General features: G+C 44.4%; 1 protein-coding gene across 1 annotated transcript; it reads right to left on the reverse strand.

The window, feature by feature from the left end:
- Positions 1-1,321: 1,321 nt before the first annotated feature.
- On the reverse strand, positions 1,322-7,039 carry LOC143497948 (E3 ubiquitin-protein ligase TRIM35-like). Its single transcript, XM_076993606.1, has 7 exons — positions 6,917-7,039; positions 6,296-6,775; positions 5,854-5,949; positions 5,513-5,743; positions 5,163-5,185; positions 4,708-4,826; positions 1,322-2,188 (listed from the first exon to the last, which is right to left on the reverse strand). The coding sequence occupies exons 2-7, from the start codon at positions 6,698-6,700 to the stop codon at positions 1,644-1,646; spliced, it is 1,419 nt and encodes a 472-aa protein (XP_076849721.1). The 5' UTR covers positions 6,701-6,775; positions 6,917-7,039; the 3' UTR covers positions 1,322-1,643.
- Positions 7,040-24,839: the final 17,800 nt, after the last annotated feature.

Below are 24,839 nucleotides of genomic sequence, written 5' to 3' on the forward strand. Positions count from 1 at the left end.
TGTCCCTTGACAGAACCCAAGAGGCGCCAATCCTCAGTAGGTCAGGAACAGAAACACTAGATCTTAACACCAGGAGGTCCTTAGACTCCATTGAAATGATATTACACCATTTGTAAACAATGATAGCAGAGCTTTGCAGTGGAGAAGAATGGAACGGTCAAGTGAAGGAGCCCTCACTAAAAAGAGTGATGGAGACGTCTGCACAGTGTCACACTGAGAGGAAGATACACTCCACAACAGAAAGAGAGTGATCACTCTCACTTAGGAGAACAGAGGAAGAGAGAAAGGTGGACCTGACCTGGGAGAAGAATGAAATGGAACGAGATCTCCAGAAAATAAAGGACAGAGTGACCTATTTGGAGAGATTCATAATGCAAGAAAAAGAAGAGAAGAGAGAGATGGAGGATGTGATGACCAGAGAGATTACACTGAAGGAACACACTAAAGGAGATGTATAGACTGAGAGATGGAGAGAGAGAGATGTAGAGAGTGAGAGAGATGGAGGCATAGAGAGGATCAAACAGAACAAGAAAATTTTTTTTGAAGAAACACGAAGATGATTGGCATCAAATATATTTGGAGAAGCGTGGTGAGAAAGAAAAAGAAACAATGATTGATGGATTGAAGGAAAATATTAAGGAAAAAGAGACAAAGTATGAAAACTTTAAGATGATGTGTTCAGTAGAGAGAAGGCCACATGTAAATCCATCCAAGGAAGGTCAGAAAACGAAAGAAAAGACCTGAATGTGAAAAGAAGCTACAGATGGAGAGGAGATGGACAGAAAGTGAGAGAAGGAGAGAAAGCGAGATAAGAAAAAAAAGTGAGAGCAAGTGAGAAGAGGACCTGTATGGGAGCATGAATACAGAAATGGTGGAAGAGTTCAAGGAGGAACAACGTCAAATAAAAAGGGAGAAAAGGATGAAGACAAAAAAGAAGAGACAGAAGGACGAAAAGCTGAAGGAATCAGAGAAAAATGTGCTGAGAAAAACAGTAATGTTCAGCTTGAGAAGAATGAGAAAGAAAGAAAAAGAAAGAAGAGAGGGAGCATAGAAAGAGGAGAAACAAAGTCCTCTGCCTGACAGACTGAGAGGAGTTAAAGTGTACTGGACATGAGGACACACTGGGATCACACTGACCCCACTATAATGATATTCAGTTAATGATGTAATTTAATTGTAACACTAGATGTCACTAGTGAGATAACGATAGTTAAGCAGAACATGAATAGAGGGAGTAGGAAGAACACACGTTGAGCGAGTGGGAAATAAAACAAGACAAGTTTCTTAAAGTGTCTATCTTTATTGTATTAAGAACGAATACAATAACGTTACATGGTACCAGGAGTAAATCATAAAGCCCTCTCAACGGGCACGCGACCAGTCAGGACATCAGATCCATATTTCTCACATGTAATACATTCACATTCAGTGGACTCAAACTTTCTGATGATTCAGGTTATAAAAATGTAATGACAAAGAGAAATTAAAAAATTATACTTTCTAAGTCAATAGTTAATAATCAAAGTCATGATTCTAATATTTTGAGGAAAAACATGTATTGAATTTTCTAAGATATAGTCAAAATATATATTTATAAATATAATGTTCATTATTACATGTATGCAGATTAATTCAAGGCAACGTTAACTTTGCTGTTCCACAGTTACTGATATCTTTGCTGGTAAGATCCTCATAGGAGAGGAACTGTTATTACAGAATAAAGGGAAAACAGTGTCAGTAAAAGTGTGTGTTATAGTGTGCAGGTGTGAACTGGTTAGAAGATCAGTGAATGTCACTTTCCCCCTGTCCCAGTCCAGCTGAACTCTGACCCTCTGCAGTTTCTCTGTAGGTGTGAAGTAGTGACGTGTCTGTCCTGGGCAACGTGTCCAGTATTCATCAATGTTTTTACTGTAGCCCAGACACCACATTGAACCCCAGACCCCCCATCCCTTTCTCCTTTCAGACTCTCTAATTACACCCAGTTCCCATATTTCACTGTCTCCAACATCAACATCCCAGCAGTGTGTCCCTGAGTTAAAGCCCTCAGAGCCCAGGACACACGCCCACACATTAAATCTCTCTGGATTATCAAGAAGCAGTGATTTCTGTGGTCTGCGTTCTACAGTAGTGAGATCATCAGTCAGGTGGAGGTCTGGATGTGCAGTGTTGGGGTCCAGAGTAACAGGGTCTGAGGAGAGAGAACAGAATGAATCATCATGTTCTTCATGTGTTTATGTGATGAGGTCACATCTACAGACTGCAGGCCCTTTACTCTGAGTGAAATGCTGCAGTAGGTTGATAAGAGGGAAGTGATGGTGATGTTGTGTGTTCACCACACACCCCTGCAGTACTTGTGTGCTTGTTGTTTTGACACTTGAAATTGTGTCTTTTATTCATTAATATATTTCTACATATCTTGTATTCATTATTTGAGTATCACATGTGACACTTAACTAGTGCAGTGTTACTGTTACACTGAGTGTCACACTGCATGTGTGTATTATTAGTGTGTGTGTACTGAAGTGTGTGTGTCCTCATTAGTGGGTGGATACCGTTACAGTTCCCCCACTAAAGGGCGCTACTCCCAGAGTGACTAACACCAGTGGACTGTCCCCAGACTGAAGGACGGGACCAGAGGACGAGGACCACAGTGTCCAGACCCCCCAGGAGCAGATCCTCCAGGGAAGAGTCCACCGACGTGCCACAACTACAACACCCTCACCAGGACAACAGGGGGCGACACACACAAGACAGACACAGTGACAGACAGAACAACTAACACAAGGATGGCGAGGAGCAACAACACTAAGGACAAAACAGGAACAGACACAAAACAGTGATAGACTCACAGAAAAGACACAGACTCAAAGATGATGACAGGGAGAAAGACAGAGACAGACACAGAGACAAGGGAGGGTCCCAGCTGGTCCCTCAGGGATGGAGATCCATGGAGCTGAACTCACGGTAACGGACTTCCTATAGACCCCTAGTATCTTCATTATTTACAGGATGGGGGAGGAGGCAGGATGGAGGAGCAGGTGGAGGTGGTGATGTCCCAGGAAGAGTGGGTGGTGTGTAGAGGTTGAGAGTGGGTGGTGTGTAGAGGGGAGAGTGGGTGGTGTGTAGTGGGGGAGAGTGGGTGGTGTGTAGAGGGGTGGTGTGTAGAGGGGGAGAGTGGGTGGTGTAGAGGTGGAGAGTGGGTGGTGTGTAGAGGGGAAGAGTGGGTGGTGTGTAGAGGTGGAGAGTGGGTGGTGTGTAGAGGGGAGAGTGGGTGGTGTGTAGAGGTGAAGAGTGGGTGGTGTGTAGAGGTAAAGAGTGGGTGGTGTGTAGAGGTGGAGAGTGGGTGGTGTGTAGAGGTGGAGAGTGGGTGGTGTGTAGAGGTGGAGAGTGGGTGGTGTGTAGAGGTGGAGAGTGTGTGGTGTGTAGAGGGGGAGAGTGGGTGGTGTGTAGAGGTGGAGAATGGGTGGTGTGTAGAGGTGGAGAGTGGGTGGTGTAGAGGTGGAGAGTGGGTGGTGTGTAGAGGTGGAGAGTGGGTGGTGTGTAGAGGTGGAGAGTGGGTGGTGTGTAGAGGTGGAGAGTGGGTGGTGTAGAGGTGTAGAGTGGGTGGTGTGTAGAGGTGTAGAGTGGGTGGTGTGTAGAGGGGAAGAGTGGGTGGTGTGTAGAGGGGAGAGTGGGTGGTGTGTAGAGGTGGAGAGTGGGTGGTGTGTAGAGGTGGAGAGTGGGTGGTGTGTAGAGGGGAGAGTGGGTGGTGTGTAGAGGTGGAGAGTGGGTGGTGTGTAGAGGGGGAGAGTGGGTGGTGTAGAGGTGGAGAGTGGGTGGTGTGTAGAGGTGGAGAGTGGGTGGTGTGTAGAGGTGGAGAGTGGGTGGTGTGTAGAGGTGGAGAGTGTGTGGTGTGTAGAGGGGGAGAGTGGGTGGTGTGTAGAGGTGGAGAGTGGGTGGTGTGTAGAGGTGGAGAGTGGGTGGTGTGTAGAGGGGAGAGTGGGTGGTGTGTAGAGGTGGAGAGTGGGTGGTGTGTAGAGGGGGAGAGTGGGTGGTGTAGAGGTGGAGAGTGGGTGGTGTGTAGAGGTGGAGAGTGGGTGGTGTGTAGAGGTGGAGAGTGGGTGGTGTGTAGAGGTGGAGAGTGGGTGGTGTGTAGAGGTGTAGAGTGGGTGGTGTGTAGAGGGGAAGAGTGGGTGGTGTGTAGAGGGGAGAGTGGGTGGTGTGTAGAGGTGGAGAGTGGGTGGTGTGTAGAGGTGGAGAGTGGGTGGTGTGTAGAGGTGGAGAGTGGGTGGTGTGTAGAGGGGAGAGTGGGTGGTGTGTAGAGGTGGAGAGTGGGTGGTGTGTAGAGGGGGAGAGTGGGTGGTGTAGAGGTGGAGAGTGGGTGGTGTGTAGAGGTGGAGAGTGGGTGGTGTGTAGAGGTGGAGAGTGGGTGGTGTGTAGAGGGGAGAGTGGGTGGTGTGTAGAGGTGGAGAGTGGGTGGTGTGTAGAGGTGGAGAGTGGGTGGTGTAGAGGTGGAGAGTGGGTGGTGTAGATCTCCTCATGGACTGACTGTCTCTCCTCAGACCAGCAGTCAACTGGTCGTCCCCCTCACTGTTTATACTAATACAGCCTTTAATACTGGAATAGTTCATGTACCAAACACACAATGTTAATGTTTCTCTCTCTATAGAGTTCTAATTGTGAGGAGAACAGAATTACTCTAATTAATTAAAGAACACCAAAACTCACAGTACTGGAGAATCTTCTGCATTCTCTCCCAGACTCTGAACTTCAGGTTGGAAAGATGTTTTGCTACATTGATCAGAGCTCCTGACACCTTCTCATGTTCCTTTGGGGTGTGATGAACTCTGGAATAATATATTATTATATGTTGTATTCAAATTATTTAACATTTAAATTAACATGTGAAAAATATTTCACTGGAAATGTATAAAGCTGTTTTATTATCTTTCATTAAACATATCAGTGTATCTAACCACTTTTTGCACATCATCAGTATCAATGTATTTTTATCTTCTTAAATCATTTTAAGAAAATTTTCTTAAATTATTTTCTTAAAACATCTTCATATATCTTGTTTCTGAAATAACAGAGACCAGATACTGAAGATCTGAATGTATCAGAATAATTTCACAAACACAATGTGTAACACAATATATCAAACAGAAATAATAATCACTTACTGTTTCAATGTGGACGACACGTTCTGAGAAGAAAACAGAGGGACAAACACAAAAAGTAAAATTAAATTTTAGTCATTTTGTTTATATGAGGGTCAAACATGCGTCTTCCTTATATGATGATAACATCACACACACGCGCGTACAAAAATAAATGTCAAAACATTTTACTTATGCATTTGTGTGTGTGTGTGTGTGTGTGTGTGAGGTAGATGGCTAGTGAGTGATTCTTTTTCTTCTACATTGGTGTATTTCACATGTTTTGAGCATATGTCTAAGTGAGAGAGAGAGAGAGAGAGAGAGAGAGAGAGAGAGAGAGAGAGGGAGAAAGATACAGACTGAGTGATTCTTACTAGTAAGAACGGGATGTTCTCAGCTTCCATCTCCTTCTCTGTGTTTCTGATTTGATCTGAAAGAGATGCTATTTCTCCACTCATCTCCTCAATCTTCCTCCTCATCATGTGACTCTTCTGCTCCTCTTCCTCCTTCAGTGCAGCTATTCTTGCTGCTTCTTCATCTCTTAGAAACTGGTGGATCTTCTCAAACTCCTCCTTTATCTGCCTCTCTGTGTGCTGGGCCTGATACTGGAATGGGAGATGATGAGGAAATATAAACTGTCCAAATGTGTGTGTTTCATTATGGTGTACGTGGACAGTGATCACAGCACCGTTCAGAACTCAGAGTGACCTTTCACCTTAATGTGTGATGCTGTTTTCTCATAGTCTTGTTTATCTTCCTCTAAAAATTTCAGATGCTGCTGTAGTGTCTCCAGTGAGGTCTTGAGTTTGTTCTGTAAAATACGGGTTTAGTAGAGGACAGTGTGAGTCTTACAGGACTCATCACTGTATCTGTATAGATGTGCTGGAGATTACAGAGATTATAACGACTGAACACAATGGCGTGATTACTATGATTCCTTTTCATCCTTTTACTATCAAATTGAGATGTATGATATATTGTAGCAGATTGTATATTAATAATGTTATTTATATTAAGTTTCACGGTGAATGAAGGTCAGATTTAGCTGTCTGAAATTTCATCATCTGATAAATTTAATCTAGACTCTCTAACATATATTTCAAGATAATTGTAAACTGGAAAACATTACAGTTAAAAAATTAGTATATATTTCATACCTTAAAGTCACACACAGCTTCCTCTACTGGACAGCAGTCGTGAGTTTTATGTGCCTTTGAAATCTGACACACCACACACACAGGCTGTTGGTCCTCCAGACAGAAGACTTTGAGTTTCTCATTGTGCAGACTGCAGAGAACCTCAGACCCTGCTGAAGATCTCTGACTCCTACTCGCTAGAAAAGCCTCGCACAAGTTCTTTAGGACAAGATTACAGGGAGGATCATCTCTTGAAGATCTTCTCCTACAAACTGGACATTCTTGAGATCCCTTGATTTCCCAGAACTGCTGCAGACAGGTTTTACACACACTGTGGCTACATGACAGTACAACAGGATCCCTGAAGATGTCACAGCACACAGGACATGAAAACTCTTCTTCTGACAGAGGGTTTATAGCAGCCATTTCCTCCAACAGCTGCTGTGCTGTTTCTCTGTAATGTCTCCTTCTGTACAAACTTCACTTTCACATTTAGATCTTCTGTAATAAACATAGTAGCACAGGAGAGAATCAGTCACTGTAGTCTTTTATCCAGCTGAGGGAGTTTAGACTCCTTTTAGAAATAAGGCAGAAAGAAGTAAATACCAGAGTTAAGAGGTTCTCATTATATTTATAACTCACCTTAACGCAGAATTAATAAAGACTAGTGTGTCACTCCCAGATTTACTTCCTCAAACAGGCAGGTGTGTACAGGGAGGAGGAGCTTTTGTAAAGAAATAAAGGAGTTGAAAAAGTGTGATTTCTCCACCAGATGGCGCCAGTTTACTATCAAGTACCTGAATCAGGGAAACATGCACTAATTCAACTTCTGGTTTTAATATTTATTCATTAAACAGGAGTGCACCAAAACATTTGAAGTAAATATTTACATAATTATGAGATCATGATTTAAATTTTTTTTGAACACATAAAAAAAATTATAGGTTAAGCCAGTGGTTCCCAAAGTGGGGGGCAAATATAAGATTAGCATTTTGCATTTTACGTTCCTAATTTGTTTCTGCAATACTTTCCCTCTTTTGCGTTTCTTTCTTTTCTTTGCGTTTCACATTTTATGTTGCTGCTTTTTTTTTGCAATACTTTCCCCCTTTTGCGTTTCTTTCTTTTGTTTGCGCGTCACTGCTTTTCTTTGCGCGTCACTGCTTTTCTTTGCGTCTTGCATTTTACGTTCATAATTTTTTTTGCGCTTCTCTCTTTTCTTTGCTCCGGTTTTATCCTCTGTGTGGGGGCCGGGAAAGAGGCATGGTCAAGAGCGAAAGGCGTGCTGTGAACGTTCAGCGTCATCAGTTGAACCGTCACACAGCGCGGCAATTTGGTTACTGGTATCATGGCAGGTCGCCCAGCTGGACCACAGGTATATGCGTGCAGACATAGACATCAGGTGCTAAAGCACCACCAAATCTGCCCTTTATCAACGAAAGTGCCCTTTTAAAACTTCGTTTAAAAAATATATATTATTATTATTATTATTATTATTATTATTATTAACATTTTACTGAGGTCAGTTTGAAATGATCTTTTGAAAACCTGAGCGAATAAAAACAATGCCCTGAAATGCGCCACCACCTCGCACACACCCGACCTCTCTCTTCCTTTAACACCAGATGCGCTCAGTTCAGCGAGTGGAAGGAAGCTGAACTGACGCTGAACGTTCACAGCACGCCTTTCGCTCTTGGCCACGCCTATTTCCCCGCCCCCACACAGAGGGTAAAACCGGAGCAAAGAAAAGAGAGAAGCGCAAAAAAAAATTATGAACGTAAAATGCGAGACGCAAAGAAAAGCAGTGACGCGCAAACAAAAGAAAGAAACGCAAAAGGGAGAAAGTATTGCAAAAAAAAAGCAGCAACATAAAATGTGAAACGCAAAGAAAAGAAAGAAACGCAAAAGAGGGAAAGTATTGCAGAAACAAATTAGGAACGTAAAATGCAAAATGCTAATCTTATATTTGCGATATTATTTTTTTTCGTCACCATTAAAGACCCTAATTTGACTCCATACGCCCCCTAGGTGGGGCGCGGAGCTATTGTAGGGGGGGCGCGGAGCTTGAAAGTAAAACGTGCACATGTGTCAATATTAGGGATGCACCGATTCCGATATTAATATCTGAAAAAATTCTAGATCGGGTATTGGGGACAATGTGACCGATCCATAAAAACAGATCTATTCACTCTAATTCTATGCTTGTATTGCTTGCTTTTCGGAGTTAGTTCAACCTTAATACTCACGCTGGTGGTATTCCACTTAGTCCGTTTATTTGCTGGTTGACCAAAATAAACCTGGGCTCCAGCAATACTTCACTGTTCATACATGAACTGGTGAGTTGTCCAAAGCTCATTTAATGCGTTACTTACAGAAATAAATTAAAGAGCAGTGGTCTGACTCGGTCTACGGCGGAAAGCTAAAAAAAACAATATTCCATACGCACGCTCAACTCGCTCCCTTAAAGAGACAGTACACATATTTCTGGCCGTTACATGCTTTGTGCTCTGCGTGATGTCTGCGCTTGCAAACTAGCCGCATATGTATTGCTGTTTCTCTTATTTCATTTCCTTATTTATTTTAAATTATATTTAGAATTCTTGAACCATTTAAAAGGTTTCTTGCAGTTTATTTTTTTCATGTTTGACCAAAGTTGTGAACCTATTGTTTTTGTAAGTTTTCAACACATCCCTAGTCAATATGGGGGGTGTAGGGGGGGCGCAAAAATATTCTCATCTACTAAAGGGGGGCATGGCAGAAAAAGTTTGGGAACCACTGGGTTAAGCAATGATAAGCTCTTTAAAAAAAAGTAGTTAATTGTCACGGTAGGTCAGCCTGGACGCCACCAGAGGGCGCATACACACACTCCCCTCTCCCCTCACACACACACCCACAACCAGACGGAGCGCACCCTCTCAGTCTCGGTCACTCCTACTTTCCCAATCACCGGAGTACTGACACCTGTCACATAATCAGGTGGTGGTGTATTTATTCCCACAGGTCGCACTGTCCAGTGCTGCGCATTCAGCCTGCTACCTCGCCTCGCACCGTGGGAGAGACCTGCTCTGTGAACAAGCTAGTTAAAAGCTCCGCTATTATTCTCGTTCCATTACTATTTTCTTCGTTTACATTTCTGTTCGTGTCAGTTCTGCCGTGTGGCCTGAGTTTTTCTGTTAAAGCGTTATGGATAATAAAACCAGTCATTTTACCAGATTTAAATTTTCATTGTACTCATAAATAAAAAAAATTGAGCAGTGATGAGTTCTTTCAAAAAGTAGTTCATTTATTGAAGTTCATGTATTAGTAATTGAGAGGGTATTTATTGATTATATATGTTTATGATATCCTCTTTTTGTTTGATTATATGGACCACTTCTCGTGCATCCTATCTAGGAGAGATGAGAAAAAAACACCCCAGACGAACAAGACGTGGTGTTATGATATAGAGGCTGAGACTTAGTGTCATTTACCAAAGTATATGCAGAGTATATCAACGGTGGAGAACTGTAAGAAGGCTGTGTGAAGATAATATTGAGTAATTGAGTAATGGAGTAATGTTACGGTGACAGCTCCGGACCCTTCCCTGTGGACGTGTCGCTACGTTGTCTGCGTGTCGTTATGTCCATGTATGTAGTTCCGTGGGTGTGGGTTGTCTGTGAGTGTGTTCGTAGTCTCACCTGTGCCTTGTCTCGAGATCACGAGGGTATGTGTTGACCGTCTATTTAATGTGCGTTCGCGCAGTGTCCTGTGCTCGTATTTGAGTGTTACCCGTGCGTGTTTATGTTGTATGTGCGCTGTGTGCGCTGAAGCCATCACTCAAATAGAGTGACGCTTGAGTGTGCGAGCTGGATTCTGAGCCTCGTCATTCTGCCCGCACCCCCGCGTTACAAGTAATAACAGACTGTTTTACTTGTTTGCAATCAGGGCCGGACTGGGCCCTTTTTCAGCCCGAGAGTTTCATGCCCAAATCCGGCCCAAAATTATTTTTCCCTCCCAATTAGCCCAAATTAGAGATTGACATGTGCCGGCCCATCGGGAATCCTCCCGAATCTCCCGATTAGCCACTCCGGCTCTGAATGGTAAATGTGACTAGCGATTAGCTTGTGTTGCTACATGCAGATAGTAGCTTAATGTTACACGATGGCTAAATGTGTTTGGACTGTGTGCTTTTGAACTCGGCATGAGCTCAGTGTGTGTGTGTGTGTGTGGTGTGTGTGTTTGTGTGTGTGTTTGTGTGTGTGTGTGGTGTGTGTGTGGTGTGTGTGTGTGGTGTGTGTGTGGTGTGTGTGTGTGTGTGTGTGTGTGTGTGTGTGTGTGTGTGTGTGAAAGCACCAGAACACGCTTCTTGGACCTGCCCATCAGTGAGCAGCAGGTCAGTGATGTGATGTGTGGGGAAAAGAAATCCATCCAGAGTCTGATTACTCCCTGATAATCTCACCCAGAGTCCGATTACTCTCTGATAATCTCCTCTCACACCTGGACATGGCCTGAAGAAGGACAGTGTGAGCACATAAGAGATGCTGTACATGGAGGTGTTTCTCAAGTTAATTTTGTGCCTGTTGGTAGCTGTTTTGTTTTCTTGCCGTAATGTTTTATGTTTTCTTGCCGTAATGTTTTATGTTTGCAGTAATGGACATTAAACCCTTTGCTACTCCAGCCTTCTGCTGCTTCCTCACCGTCACACACTAATATACCACACAAACTGGTTTGACTTTGACCTGAAATTAAACAAATGGTGTAAGGCAGATGTGAAGACTGTATTCATACATTTGTTATAGAGACTAAATTAGTTGGGCTGTGACAGAGTCTTGGGTCTGTGAGAAGAACATTTAACATGTTTGATTTTGGTTCTTTCTCTATCTCTTCCTTCAGTTAATGTCTAAAGTGACTGTGGTGATATTGAGAGGACGTGTAAGCAGGAGCATCTGTGAGGAAAACACAGGTGGTTTAACATGTCAGTATTTCACAATCAGACCTAGAAATTCAGTGTACAGTGTGTGAGGAGACCGGTGAGAGGAGACCAGTATCTTGCTCCCTGAGTAAACGTTCCTTCTTCTCCAATACATCTTCTCAACTGGTTTGGAGATACTTTACCCTTCAATAATGACTAATAACCATGTTTGAACATGAACATGTATTTCATTGTTTTTTTACTTCACATTTTAAAAATATACTGCATTGTTTCACATTTTTCAAAATGATGATAAACATGAGTCTAAGCATTTCTTTATAGAATGTCTTTATAAACAACAAACTAAAGATTGTGTATGTATAATAATCATGGTGTTTACTGCCATGTTTTTCAATAACTCTAATAATTTACATTTATAATATAAAGTGTCTCATTTGTGTACAGATTAAACAAATTCTAAATAAAAGCAAATGAAACCGGTGCGACTACGAACACGCTCACAAACGACCCATACCCATGGAACTACAAACATGGACATAACGACACGCAGACAACGTAGCGACACGCCCACAGGGAAGGGTCCGGAGCTGTGACCGTGACACATGGGAGATTGTCAGGAACAGCACATGATACCCGTGTGATGCGGTTCACCTGTCGCTCATCGCCCCTCCCCTTTGCTACTATTTAAGCTTCCTCCTCTCTCTTCCGGGTTGCGAAGTATTGTTGCCATGCCACATACCAAGCGTTTTCTCAGTGTTACTGCTCTCCCGTGTACCGACCTCTGCTCTCCTCCTAGACCTCGTCCCCTGCCTAGTCCCTTTGTACCTCCTGGCTTCTGTCTCATCGGCGTGACCCTGGACTGTCCTGACTACGATCACATCACTCCTGCACTACACCCCCTGAACAGAGTTACTCGCCTGTTTGATCACTCCGTAATTGCTGTTTCAATAAAAGCGGCTATTGTCCGCACTTGGATCCTTGTCTGCCTGATCAGTACGTTACAGAGATCCAAAGATATTATACTGATACGAAAACAAGTGCAGATATCAAGAACAGGCAAAACCAGTACAAATGGGATAAGTAAAGAATCAAGAAACCAGTCCAAAGCCTCAATAAACCAGGAGCAGTGGGAACAGAACCAACCAGAGAGGAGCAGAACAGATCAGTAACTGGAAATAATCAATGGACATGATCAGTATGCATAAATGAGACATGACAGTCATTCATAATGATGACACTTTGTGAACAGGACTGGAGAGTGGATGGTCCCCTGTGGTGCTCCTGTGTTGCTGGTCACTGTATCAGAGGAGCTGTCCCTGATCCTGACGTGTTGTGGTCTCCCCATAAGGTAGTCAGTAATCCAGGTGACCAGGTGCATGTCCACCTCCATCTTCATCAGCTTGTCCCTCAGCAGTAGGGGCTGGATGGTGTTGAAGGTGCTGGAGAAGTCAAAGAACATAACCCTCACAGCACCGCTCCCCTTGTCCAGGTGAGAGTGAGCTCTGTGCAGGAGATGGAGGATGGCGTCCTCCACCCCCACCTTCTCCATGGTGGACCTGAGGTCTGAGGTGACACAGCAGCAGTCGCTCCATGGTCTTCATCACGTGGGATGTCAGAACAACTGGCCTGTAGTCATTCAGCTCCTTCGGGTGTGCCTTCTTGGGAACTGGAATGAGGCAAGTTGTCTTCCACGTGTCAGGAACCTTCCTTAAGCGTAGACTCAGGTTGAAGACATGTTGGAGCAGCAAACCCAGTTGGACAGCACATGCCGTGAGCAGGACAGTCAAACCTGTTGTAGAAGTAGTTGAACTGGTTTTCTCTGTCCACACCCCCATCCACTGAGCTGCTGCTATTGTTCTTGCACGCTGTGATGGTTTTCATCGCACCCCAGACCTCCTTCATGTTGTTGTCCTGCAGCTTTCTCTCCACCTTTATCCTATAGGACTCTTTGGCCTCTTTTAGACGAACCTTGAGTTTCCCCAGTACACGCTTCAGCTCCACCAAGTTTCCATCTTTGAACACCCTCTACTTCTGATTGAGGAGGTCCTTGACGTCACTGGTGATCACTGGTTTATTATTAGGGAAGCAGCGTACAGTCCTTGTGGGAACAGCTACGTCCATACAGAAGTTCAAGTAGTCCGTAACGCAGTGTGTCACTCCCTCAATGTCCTCACTATGTGGGTGCAGCAGCACGATCCAATCAGTGGTCTCGAAGCAGTCTATGAGGGCTTCTTCTGCTTCAGAAGACCAAACTCTTAATGAGCGAGAGGTAGAGGGCTGTCTCAGTACCAGTGGTTTGTACTGAGGCTGTAGGAAAACCAGATTGTGATCTGATTTCCCCTGTGGTGGTAGTGGGGTGGCCCTGTATGCGTCCCTCACATTAGCATACAGCAGGTCAATAGTCCTGTTTTTCCTGGTGGGACAGTCCACAAACTGGAAAAAGGCAGGCAGGGTAGAGTCCAGTGTGACATGATTAAAGTCGCCAGAAATCAGAAGGAAGGTGTCAGGGTGCTGTGTCTGTAGTGCTGTGTCTGTAGTGCTGTGTCTGTAGTGCTGTGTCTGTAGTGCTGTGTCTGTAGTGCTGTGTTTGTAGTGCTGTGTCTGTAGTGCTGTGTTTGTAGCGCTGCGACAGTGTAGTGGATGACATCACACGCTGCCTGCGCGTCCGCCCGGGGTGGAATGTAAACACACGAAGATGGCGTGTGTGAGCTCCCGCGGCATGTAATATGGTCGGAGGCTCACCGCTAACAGTTCGATGTCCCGACAGCAGATAACCTCCTTCACGCTTACATGGCCAGGGTTGCACCACCTGGTGTTGATGAAGAGAGCGAGCCCCCCACCTTTGCGCTTCCCGCTGAGCTTCGGGTCCTTGTCCTGTGAAACAGCACACTGCACTCCCTGTAGACCTTCTGGTCCTTTACCAGACTAGCCAGCTCATCGGTTTTGTTAGTTAGCGAGCCCCGATACTTCCGCCTCACCAACGCCGATTGTTTGTACAATGCCCCCGCGTCTCCCATGAGATAGACGCTCAGCAATTGTTCCTAGGAATAGACTCGATATTCCTCGCTGCATTCCATACTACGATTAAATATATTCTAATATCCTTAGGATATAAATAAGATGCACACTGGGCGTGCCATCCTGGATGAGCTGCACTACCAGAGCAACTTCTGTGGGTTGTAGACATCACATCATGCTACCTCTATGGTGAGAGAACTGACAAAATGCAAAAGTGACCAAAACATCAGCCAGAAAGGATGAGAACAGAGAAAAGGTCTGTGGTCTCCACCTGAAGAACCACTCCTATATAGGGGGGGGGGGGGGGGGGGGGGGGGGGGGGGGGGTCTTGCTAATTGTCATTTCTACCTGTTGTCAGTTCCATTTGCACAACAGCAGGTGAAATTGATTCACAATCACTGTTGCTTTCTAACTGAACAGGGGTGAGTTTCCCGTAACATTCTTAATGCTAAGTACTTTGTAACCTCGTACTTACGAACATTCTTAAATTTACACTGGTTTCCCAAAAGCCTACGTAACCCACGTCATACTTAAACTTGTTTGTGAACCTACGAGTGGTCTGGCCCTGTTGTAATTCGCTAAGTTGTTCTTAGCGAGTGCAGTTCTGTCTGAAAAACTAAAGAGGCTGGTAATTATCCCTTTATAAACGCTCCGAACTGCACACATGTGTGTACAAACACGAATCCATTAACAGTTAAATGTACTTTTGAAAAGGGACTTGCGTCAATTGTTTTCATGAAACAAACTATTGAAATTGGTTAAAGTACAACATAGTATTTATTAATATATGCAATTTTCCAGTGGAACAGTTGTAGATGTAACGTAGGGCGCGGCGTGAAGGATGAGACACGGAATCCTTTGTGCCAGCAGACGTCACTCTTTATTTTACACATGAATTACGCTCGAAGCGCACAGAGAGACATGTAACTCACACAGAAACGTGCAGACTCAGACAACGACGAACACAGGACGCTGCAGCGCGAACACACATTAAATTGACAAACCACATAAACCCCACGTGATGGCGAGACGAGCCACAGGTGAGACGAATCAGCACAAGACATAACCGCACCCACGGAGATCCACAGACGCAGACTAGGAGACGTAGACAACGTAGACACGCCCAAAGGGAGGGGCCGGGTACCGTATCGTGACAGTAGAATTCAAATAATATATTGTTCCTCGAGCAATGGTTACAAATTGGCCTACTAAGCTTGTTAACTCTTAACCAATCAAATTCATTCAATCATTACTTACACATATAAGTAACCAAGAGGAATGCTGATAATGGTGGTTATGTGGTGAACATGGCAGCTATACAAAGAATATTGTTTCTCAACTAAAGACATCGTTAAAGAAGACGCCGTAATAAACATGAACAGGCAGCTCATCTTAACTCAGTTCTGCGTCTAAGGGTGGGTCAACTTGATCTTCGTGATGATGTACTGTGTGACAGATACCGCCTGCCTAGGGAGGAGATCATGGCTCTCCTTGGTCTCATACAAGAGGAGTTAACAAGAGGCACCAGAAGAAATGTTGCCTCAGTCCCACCATTCAGCTACTGACAGCACTTTGTTTTTATACCAGTGGTGGATGGCAGCACTCTTGGTGATGTCTACAGTCTAAGTAAAGCTGCTGTGTGTAAATGTGTGTGTGCTGTGACTAAAGCTCTTCTGCAACATGCACCAACATACATAATATTTCCACAATTCCTGGAATTGTTGGTGTAGTGGATGGCACATTCATCCCCACACACACTCATCCCCACACACACTCATCCCCATACACACACTCATCTCCCCACACACTCATTCCCACACACACTCATCCCCATACACACTCATCTCCACACACACTCATCCCCACATACACTCCCAGCCTCTTGAGCCCTAACTATTGGTGGTGGTGGTGGTGATGGTGGTGTTGGTGATGCCGGTGGTTGTGATGGTGGTGATGGTGATGGTGGTGTTGGTGATGGTGATGGTGGTATGGTGGTGTTGGTGATGATGGTGGTGGTGGTGGTGGTGGTGGTGATGGTTGTGATGGTGGTGATGGTGCCAAGTGACCTGAAGTGACTCTTTCATTTGGTCAAATTCAGTAGTGTGTCAGATGGCAACTGAGGGTGCGTTTGCTGGTGGACACGTCCTGGGTGACAGTGGTTATCCACTCCGCACCTATTTACTAACTCCTGTCTTGAACCCCCAGACAGTGGCTGAAGAGAACTACAACATGGCACACGGGAGAACACACAGTGTTGTGGAGCGAGCTTTGGGCATTTGGAAAATGAGTTTTCAGTGCCTTCAAAAGTCATCAGGGGGGATTCTGTATTCACCAGCACGGAGCTGTGCCATAATAGTGTATGTGCTATGCTTCATAACATTGCAGTGCAGGCTGGCATACACGTTCCTGGTGAGGACATTGAGGAAGATGATGATGAGTGAGGAGAAGTTCACATTCCTGCAATCTTACCAGGAATTGGGAGTGAAGGACATTATCAGGCTGGCTTGGAAACACGAATGCAAATTATTAGGGCTGTTTTACTGAAAATAAAATTTGGGATACAGTTTTTGGGATATGGGTTTTGTGACCCGTGTTTGTGTGTGTTGTTTCTTAGAAAATGAACAGACTCCAAGGAATTCATTGGGTACAAGTTATGCTTTTCAATGTGTTTAATTTGACTTCACTAATTAAATGCTACAATAATTAGGGAGGGAGGAATAAGGAAGGAGGATTTAAATAAATGAATGAGTTTGATTAGCTTTTTCTTTATACATCAGAGATCAGTAACTTCCATTTTCATTCACTATGGTTACATGGCAAAGTATGTTACCTTGTTCAGTGGGTAACATGATTGGCACAGAAATTGAGGGTCTGGATAACTGAAACTCAGTCATTGAGAGTTGTTGAGCAGGTGGAGGTGGGGTAGGTTACACAGGGGATGCAGGTGGAGGTGGGGTAGGTTACACAGGAGATGCAGGTGGAGGTGGGGTAGGTTAAACAGGAGATGCAGGTGGAGGTGGGGTAGGTTACACAGGGGATACAGGTGGAGGTGGGGTAGGTTACACAGGGGATACAGGTGGAGGTGGGGTAGGTTAAACAGGGGATACAGGTGGAGGTGGGGTAGGTTAAACGGGATACAGGTGGAGGTGGGGTAGGTTAAACAGGGGATACAGGTGGAGGTGGGGTAGGTTACACAGGAGATGCAGGTGGAGGTGGGGTAGGTTAAACAGGGGATACAGGTGGAGGTGGGGTAGGTTAAACAGGGGATACAGGTGGAGGTGGGGTAGGTTACACAGGGGATACAGGTGGAGGTGGGGTAGTCGGGGTCAATCAGTGGTGTAGTCCTAAAAAAATAATTGAGGGGTCGCGGCGAGTGTAAGTTGTTGAGCGTGAGGGGGGTTAGGGGTAAGTTGTTGACGGGGCGAATGCCCCCCCCCACTACACCCCTGGGTTCAATTTGAGATGATGGAGATTTGCGTTTTAGCCAGCGCTCCATGTTTGTGTGACTGTGTATCAGTATCAGTGATTGTGTTGGTTCTGATTTGACTGGGAGAAATGCCTCTAAAGCAGAAGGTTCTCGTAGCTCTGTAGAGAGAGGAAGAGTGAGCACACCGAGTGCAGCGTCCAGTACGGAAGTCGGTCTGTCCGACTATCTGTCCATCTCACAATACTAGATTATTCTTTTAGATAGTACTTAAAAACTTAATTATATTTATAAAGTCAAAAAATCATTTTTTACAGTGTATAATATAATGTTCATTATAACATGTATTCAGATTAATTCAAGGCAACATTAACTTTGCTGTTCCACTGTTACTGATATCTTTGCTGGTAAGATCCTCATAGGAGAGGAACTGTAACTGCAGAATAATGGGAAAACAGTGTCAGTAAAAGTGTGTGTTATAGTGTGCAGGTGTGAACTGGTCAGAAGATCAGTGAATGTCACTTTCCCCCTGTCCCAGTCCAGCTGAACTCTGACCCTCTGCACTTTCTCTGTACGTGTGAGGGCATGACGTGTCTGTCCTGGGCACTGTATCCAGTATTTACCAGGTAATTCATAAGTGAATATACCACAGGCCAAACTCCACACTGAACCCCAGAAACGCGCTACTTTACTCCATTCAGACTCTCTAATTACACCCAGTGCCCAGTCATCACTGTCTCCAACATCAACATCCCAGCAGTGTGTCCCTGAGTTAAAGCCCTCAGAGCCCAAGACAAACGCATACACATCAGATCTCCATGGATTATCAGGAAGCAGTGATTTCTGTGGTCTGTTTTCTACAGTAGTGAGATCATCAGACAGGTGGAGGTGTGGATGTGCAGTGTTGGGGTCCAGAGTAACAGGGTCTGAGGAGAGAGAACAGAATGAATCATCATGTTCTTCATGTGTTTATGTGATGAGGTCACATCTACAGACTGCAGGCCCTTTACTCTGAGTGAAATGCTGCAGTAGGTTGATAAGAGGGAAGTGATGGTGATGTTGTGTGTTCACCATACACTCCTGCAGTACTTGTGTGCTTGTTGTTTTGACGCTTGAAATTGTGTCTGTTTTATTCATTAATATATTTCTACATATCTTTGATTCATTATTTGAGTATCACATGTGACACTTAACTAGTGCAGTGTTACTGTTACACTGAGTGTCACACTGCATGTGTGTATTATTAGTGTCTGTGTACTGAAGTGTGTGTGTGTCCTCATTAGTGGGTGGATACCATTACAGTTCCCGCACTAAAGGGCGCTACTCCTAGAGTGACTAGGAGTGGTGTAGGACCTTCTTTGCATTGTGTGTAAATGTATTTAGTTCAATAACTTTTTTATGAAGAGGTGCATATGTTTATATTTTGCTATTTAATATAGTATTAAGATGCCAGAGATTATATTTGTACTGATTATATAAATATAAATGTCTACAGGCACCATGTGTTTGTGAGCTTGTCTTTAAGAGATAAATGGCCACAGGGCGGGAAGCTCATGTTGACTTCGGGGGAGAAGCGAGTAGTTGAGAATACTGGTAGCAACACAGTTTTATTATCGTGTTTAGCGTTACGGTTTGTGCTGCATCACATATTTGGAAGGACTTAACCATTGTTTGAAAGTTTTGTTTTAAGTTTATTTCATCGCATGTACAGCCTGGAATAAACAACCGTTTTATTTTGTTCATCACGGAACTTTGGGGAAGTTTCCTTTACGTATCGGAATAACGCAGACATGAGTAAAGAAAGTTGCTTCAGTCACAACTTGAGGGGGTGCGACAACAACTCAAAGGACAACACTGGGACAGACACAAAGATGGAGACAGGGACAAAGACAGAGATAAACACAGAAACAAAGATGGTGACAGGGACAAACACTGAAACAAAGACTGACAGGGACGCAGACAGGGACAGATATGAAGATGGTGACAGGGATACAGAGAAGAAAAGACACAGACTCAAAGATGATGACGGAGACAGACAGAGACAGACACAGAGACAAGGGAGAGTCCCAGCTGACACGCTTGGTCCCTCAGGAATGGAGATCCATGGAACTCAGACTCAGAGTACCGGACTTCCTATAGACCCCTAGTATCTTCATTATTTACAGGATGGGGGAGGAGGCAGGATGGAGGAGCAGGTGGAGGTGGTGATGTCCCAGGGAGAGTAGGTGGTGTGTAGAGGTGGAGAGTGGGTGGTGTGTAGAGGGGGTGAGTGGGTGGTGTGTAGAGGGTGAGAGTGGGTGGTGTGTAGAGGGTGAGAGTGGGTGGTGTGTAGAGGTGGAAAGTGGGTGGTGTGTAGAGGGGAGAGTGGGTGGTGTGTAGAGAGGGAGAGTGGGTGGTGTGTAGAGGGGGAGAGTAGATGGTGTGTAGAGGTGGAGAGTGGGTGGTGTGTAGTAGGCTTGTCCGCCGATATTTGCAAAAAATGCATATCGGTATCGGATCGGCAAGCACGAGAAAATGCCGATCCAGACCCCCGACCCCGATCCAGTTTTTTTTTTTTTTTTGAAAGTCCGAACCGGGTTTTCCAGTGCACCCATTTAGATAATCTATTCCAGTTTTTGGTGTGTTTTCGCCAGTGAGAGTAAAATCCGATCCACATTTTCCAGCACACGAGCATAGCGTTTCCCCAATTTAGCTCAGTGGCATCTCCTAACCATTAAGACGGCCTTGGAAATTTGAAGTTATCGGTATCGGTGCTTTGTGTATCTAGTCTTGGAACATCCTGTGATTGGTTAAGGTAGGACTTGAGTTTATTTACTATTGCCTGAGATTCTGGTAGATTCTAGGCTTCTAATCATAACCTTGTTGCTTGTTGTTATTGACTGTAATTAGTCACTCCAGGTGTAGTTTCGCCCTGGTCTAAGGTGTGAATTAAGGGGCGGATACAGCACTGACTAAAACAGATAAATTAGGACAACTCTAATTTTGGACTTCAGTGTGCTTTGTGTATCTAGTCTTGGAACATCCTGTGATTGGTTAAGGTAGGACTTGAGTTTAATTACTATTGCCTCAGATTCTGGTAGATTCTAGGCTTCTTATCATAATTTTGTTGCTTGTTAGTTGTTATTGACTGTAATTAGTCACTCCAGTCACCCCACTCCACCTGTCAGACCATCACCTTTTATCCTTTTCTATCCTCCTCCCTGCCATTTCCACTCACACTTCCCCTATACATTCTTCTTACTTTTACCCAAGTTTGCACTCCATCAATCCCTCAACCCTTTCTACCACTATTTTGTCCTCCCTTCCTCATCAGAATTGTCTGTCTTCTCTCTCGCTGGACACAATTACTGATACTTTCCTCTCTATGCTCTCTTCATCCATCAATCTTCTGTGTCCTCCCTCCCCCAGGCTTAAGAGATCTGTTCCATCCACCCCCTGGCTAACTGAAGTGCTTCGCACCCACAGGAGAGATCTAAGAACTGCAGAGAGGAGGTGGAAGAGAAGTCGCATAGATTCAGACCTCTGCTCATATCAATCTCTCCTTTCAAAGTTCTCACTGGAAGTTACATCAGCGAAGTCAGCCTACTACAGAAAGAAATTTGAATAATCTGCATCCAACCCACGCAAGCTATTCAGTATTTTTTCTTCACTCCTTAACCCTCCCTTACCCTCTCCTCCATCCTCTCTCACTCCTGAGGATTTTGTCATCTTCTTTGAAGAGAAGATTGCAGCAGTCCGTCAGTCCTTCTCCCCAGCTCCCAACCTTCCTACTAGTACCCCTAACCCAACACTCAACTCCTTGGCTTCTTTCTCCCCTCTCTCCTCAGACAAGATACATCAACTTCTGACTTCTAGCAATCCTACTACATGCCCACTGGATCCAATTCCTTCCACTCTTTTCCAGAATATGTCAAGAGAACTCCTTCCGTTCATCTCGGCAATCATCAACAACTCCTTAGTTTTGGGTCATGTGCCTACCGTGTTCAAGATGGCAAGGGTGGTACCAATCCTGAAAAAAGCAACACTTGACACCTCTGACATGAACAACTACAGACCGGTATCACTTCTTTCTTTTCTGTCAAAAACTCTGGAGTGAGCAGTCTATGACCAATTATCTCTCTTCCTCACCCAGAACCAACTCCATGATCCTAATCAGTCTGGCTTCAAACAGGCACACTCAACAGAAACTGCCCTCAAAGCAGTGACCGATAAGCTCCATGCTGCCAAGGCTAACAAGCTATCATCAGTTTTAATTCTTCTAGATCTTTCTGCAGCCTTTGACACTGTCAAACACAACATCCTCTTCTCTGTTCTTTCTAGCCTAGGTGTGACTGGCTCTGCTTGGACATGGTTCCAGTCATATCTTGAAGACTGTTCCTATCAGGTAACATGGAGAGGATCTACATCCAATCCATGTAAACTTTCCACTGGAGTCCCCCAAGGCTTGGTCCTAGGCCCTCTTCTCTTCTCTTTATATACTCGTTCCCTTGGTGACATTATTTTGTCTCATGGTTTCTATTATCATTGCTATGCTGATGACACCCAGCTAATTCTTTCCTTCCCTCATTCTGACACCCAGGTCTCTAGGCGTATCTCGGCATGCTTGGCAGATATTGCTTCATGGATGACTGCTCACCACTTGAAGCTCAACCCTAGCAAAACTGAGCTTTTGTACATTCCAGGAACCCCAAACCCACACAACGACCTCACAGTTTCCTTTGAGAACATCTTGTTAACACCATCAGAAACTGCTCGAAGCCTGGGTGTAACGTTGAACAACGAGTTGTCCTTCTCAACACATATTTCAAAGCTGACCAGATCCTGCAGATTTCTCCTCTGCAACATACGGAGAATACGACCCTTCCTTTCACAGGAAGCTACTCAAGTGCTTGTGCAGTCTCTAGTAATCTCTAAGCTGGACTACTGCAATTCTCTACTTGCAGGTCTTCCTCTACGAGTCATCAGACCTCTACAACTGATTCAGAATGCTGCAGCACGACTGGTCTTCAATCTACCCAAGTTCTCAAATGTGACTCCTGTACTATGCTCTCTTCACTGGCTTCCAGTAGCGGCACGCATCAGATATAAAACCTTGATGCTTGCTTACAAAGCCAAAAATGGACTGGCCCCTCCCTACATGATGTCCATGGTCAAAAGCCGATCCGTACAGCGAGCACTCAGAACCTCAAGCTTGGCTCGACTAGAAACACCATGTTTAAAGTCTCATGGAAGACAAAGCTCCAGACTATTCTCCGTCCTGGCTCCAAGATGGTGGAATGATCTTCCATTAGCTGCGAGGACTGCAGAGTCTATTGCTATCTTCAAGCATAGACTGAAGACTCACCTGTTTGTTGAGTTCTTACCAGAGCACTAACTCAGCTGATACCACTTGCCGTTGTTCTTAAATTGTATGTCTGTCTGTGGTTATTTGTGCTTCTTGGCAAATGCCTAACTTGCAAACACTAGGTAATGATACTGACTCCTGTAGTTTAGTAGTAGTCTGACTCAATGGTGTCTTGAATTCTGGCCTATCTGTACTATTTCCTAGGATGTATTCTGTGATCAGAAGCAAAGCACTTTGTAAGTTGCTCTGGATAAGAGTGTCTGCTAAATGCCGTAAATGTAAATGTAAAAATGTCAGTTGTGTGGGATTATTTTAAAGGACGACAAATACGAAGATGTAGAGTGCAACATATGCCACAGTAAAGTCAAGCGTGGTGGTAAAGCTATAAGATCTTTTAATACAACCGATCTAATCAAGCATTTAGCGAAATACCACCATAAACAACATGAAGAGTTTCTAAAGAAAACCGAATACAAAAAGAAAGGGCCTACACAACTAACACTGGCAGAAATGTTTGTGAAGTGTGACAAACTGCCACTTTAAAATACAATTTACAATATTATTTGCATTTATGGCTTTTTAAGCCTTGGTTTACTGATGCCATTTCTGTTTGTTATTTATTATTTTGTCTATTTTGAGTTTATTAATTGCTAAATAAACAGGTCAGTTTCTCCTTACCAACCATTATATATTATTCAAACACCAAATTCAGCTGGCTACTTGTTATCAAGAGTAAAACGCTTTTCAACATGAGTTTGACAATGAAGTAAGTTGCCTAAATAACTTTAAACTTTAATACATGCTCGGATAGGCCGTTATTGGTATCGGCCAAAATCGGTATCGGATCGGAAGTGCAAATAAATATCGTTATCGGATCGGAAGTTCAAAAAGCTGGATTGGGACATCCCTAGTGTGTAGAGGTGGAGAGTGGGTGGTGTGTAGAGGGGAGTGTGGGTCGTTTGTAGAGGTGGAGAGTGTGTGGTTTGTAGAGGTGGAGAGTGGGTGGTGTGTAGAGGGGGAGAGTGGGTGGTTGGGAGAGTGGGTGGTGTGTAGAGGGGGAGAGTGGGTGGTGCATGGGCGGTTTGTTAATTAGGGCGATTGGGCAACGCACCACGAAAGGATGAAAAGGAAGTCTTTTTTCTCACATTCTATCACGGCATTTAACTAGCTATGGCTGTTCCGGACAGTTTCTCTTGCCTCTGAATGCCATTGTCCAATCAGCGTTGAGGTCCATTCCCTGTAGTACCACCCCTTTTTGGGCGATTTTAGTCTGACTGAAAATCGCCGATTGTTCTGGTAGACTGTCATGTTAATGTTTTTTTTTTAAGTGTAGGCACTGTAATGCAATATATATGGGTTCCGGGAGGGCTTGCACTTATGTGTTTGCGTCAGACGTAACCTAGGGAAAATAATGGCAGCTAGCGATCTGCTCAACATGGCCAGTGTTCCTTCAACTCAGAAAAACTCAATCGTTTTATTAAGAGAAGTGCCATTCTGTCGTCGTAATAATCAAGATAAACTAGCAACTAAGGAATCAGGGCCTCTGCGACCAAATTTAAACATCAAACAAGTGAAGTGTCTACAAAGGGAGAAAAAGAATATAACCGAGGATTTTCGTAAAACTGGTATGAAGGGAAAACATGGCTAGCAGGCTGTGAAGTAGCTAGCACCCTGTTTTGCTTTCCCTGCATTCTGTTCCATCCTTAATGCTGTTGCCCATTTATATTCTAAAATGCAACACCTAATATAAAATGCTCTTGTCAGGGTTGGCTCGGATGCCACGCCTTCTACCTCCACAAGAGGCACCCGAGTCAGTCCTAGACTAAATCGGCACAATCCAATTCACACTGCTGATTCGTTGTGGCTTGCC

Source organism: Brachyhypopomus gauderio, unplaced genomic scaffold (genome assembly GCF_052324685.1).
Source record: "Brachyhypopomus gauderio isolate BG-103 unplaced genomic scaffold, BGAUD_0.2 sc117, whole genome shotgun sequence".
In the NCBI taxonomy this organism is placed as follows: domain Eukaryota; kingdom Metazoa; phylum Chordata; class Actinopteri; order Gymnotiformes; family Hypopomidae; genus Brachyhypopomus; species Brachyhypopomus gauderio.

Coding starts and splice junctions, on each gene's coding strand:
- LOC143497948 (XM_076993606.1), bottom strand. CDS start 6,700: ATGGCTGCTATAAACCCTCTGTCAGAAGAAGAGTTTTCATGTCCTGTG. Junction 5,186..5,512: donor AGAACATCCCGTTCTTACTA/GTAAGAATCACT, acceptor TTTTCTTCTCAG/AACGTGTCGTCCACATTGAA. Junction 2,189..4,707: donor GCAGAAGATTCTCCAGTACT/GTGAGTTTTGGT, acceptor CTCTCTCCTCAG/ACCCTGTTACTCTGGACCCC.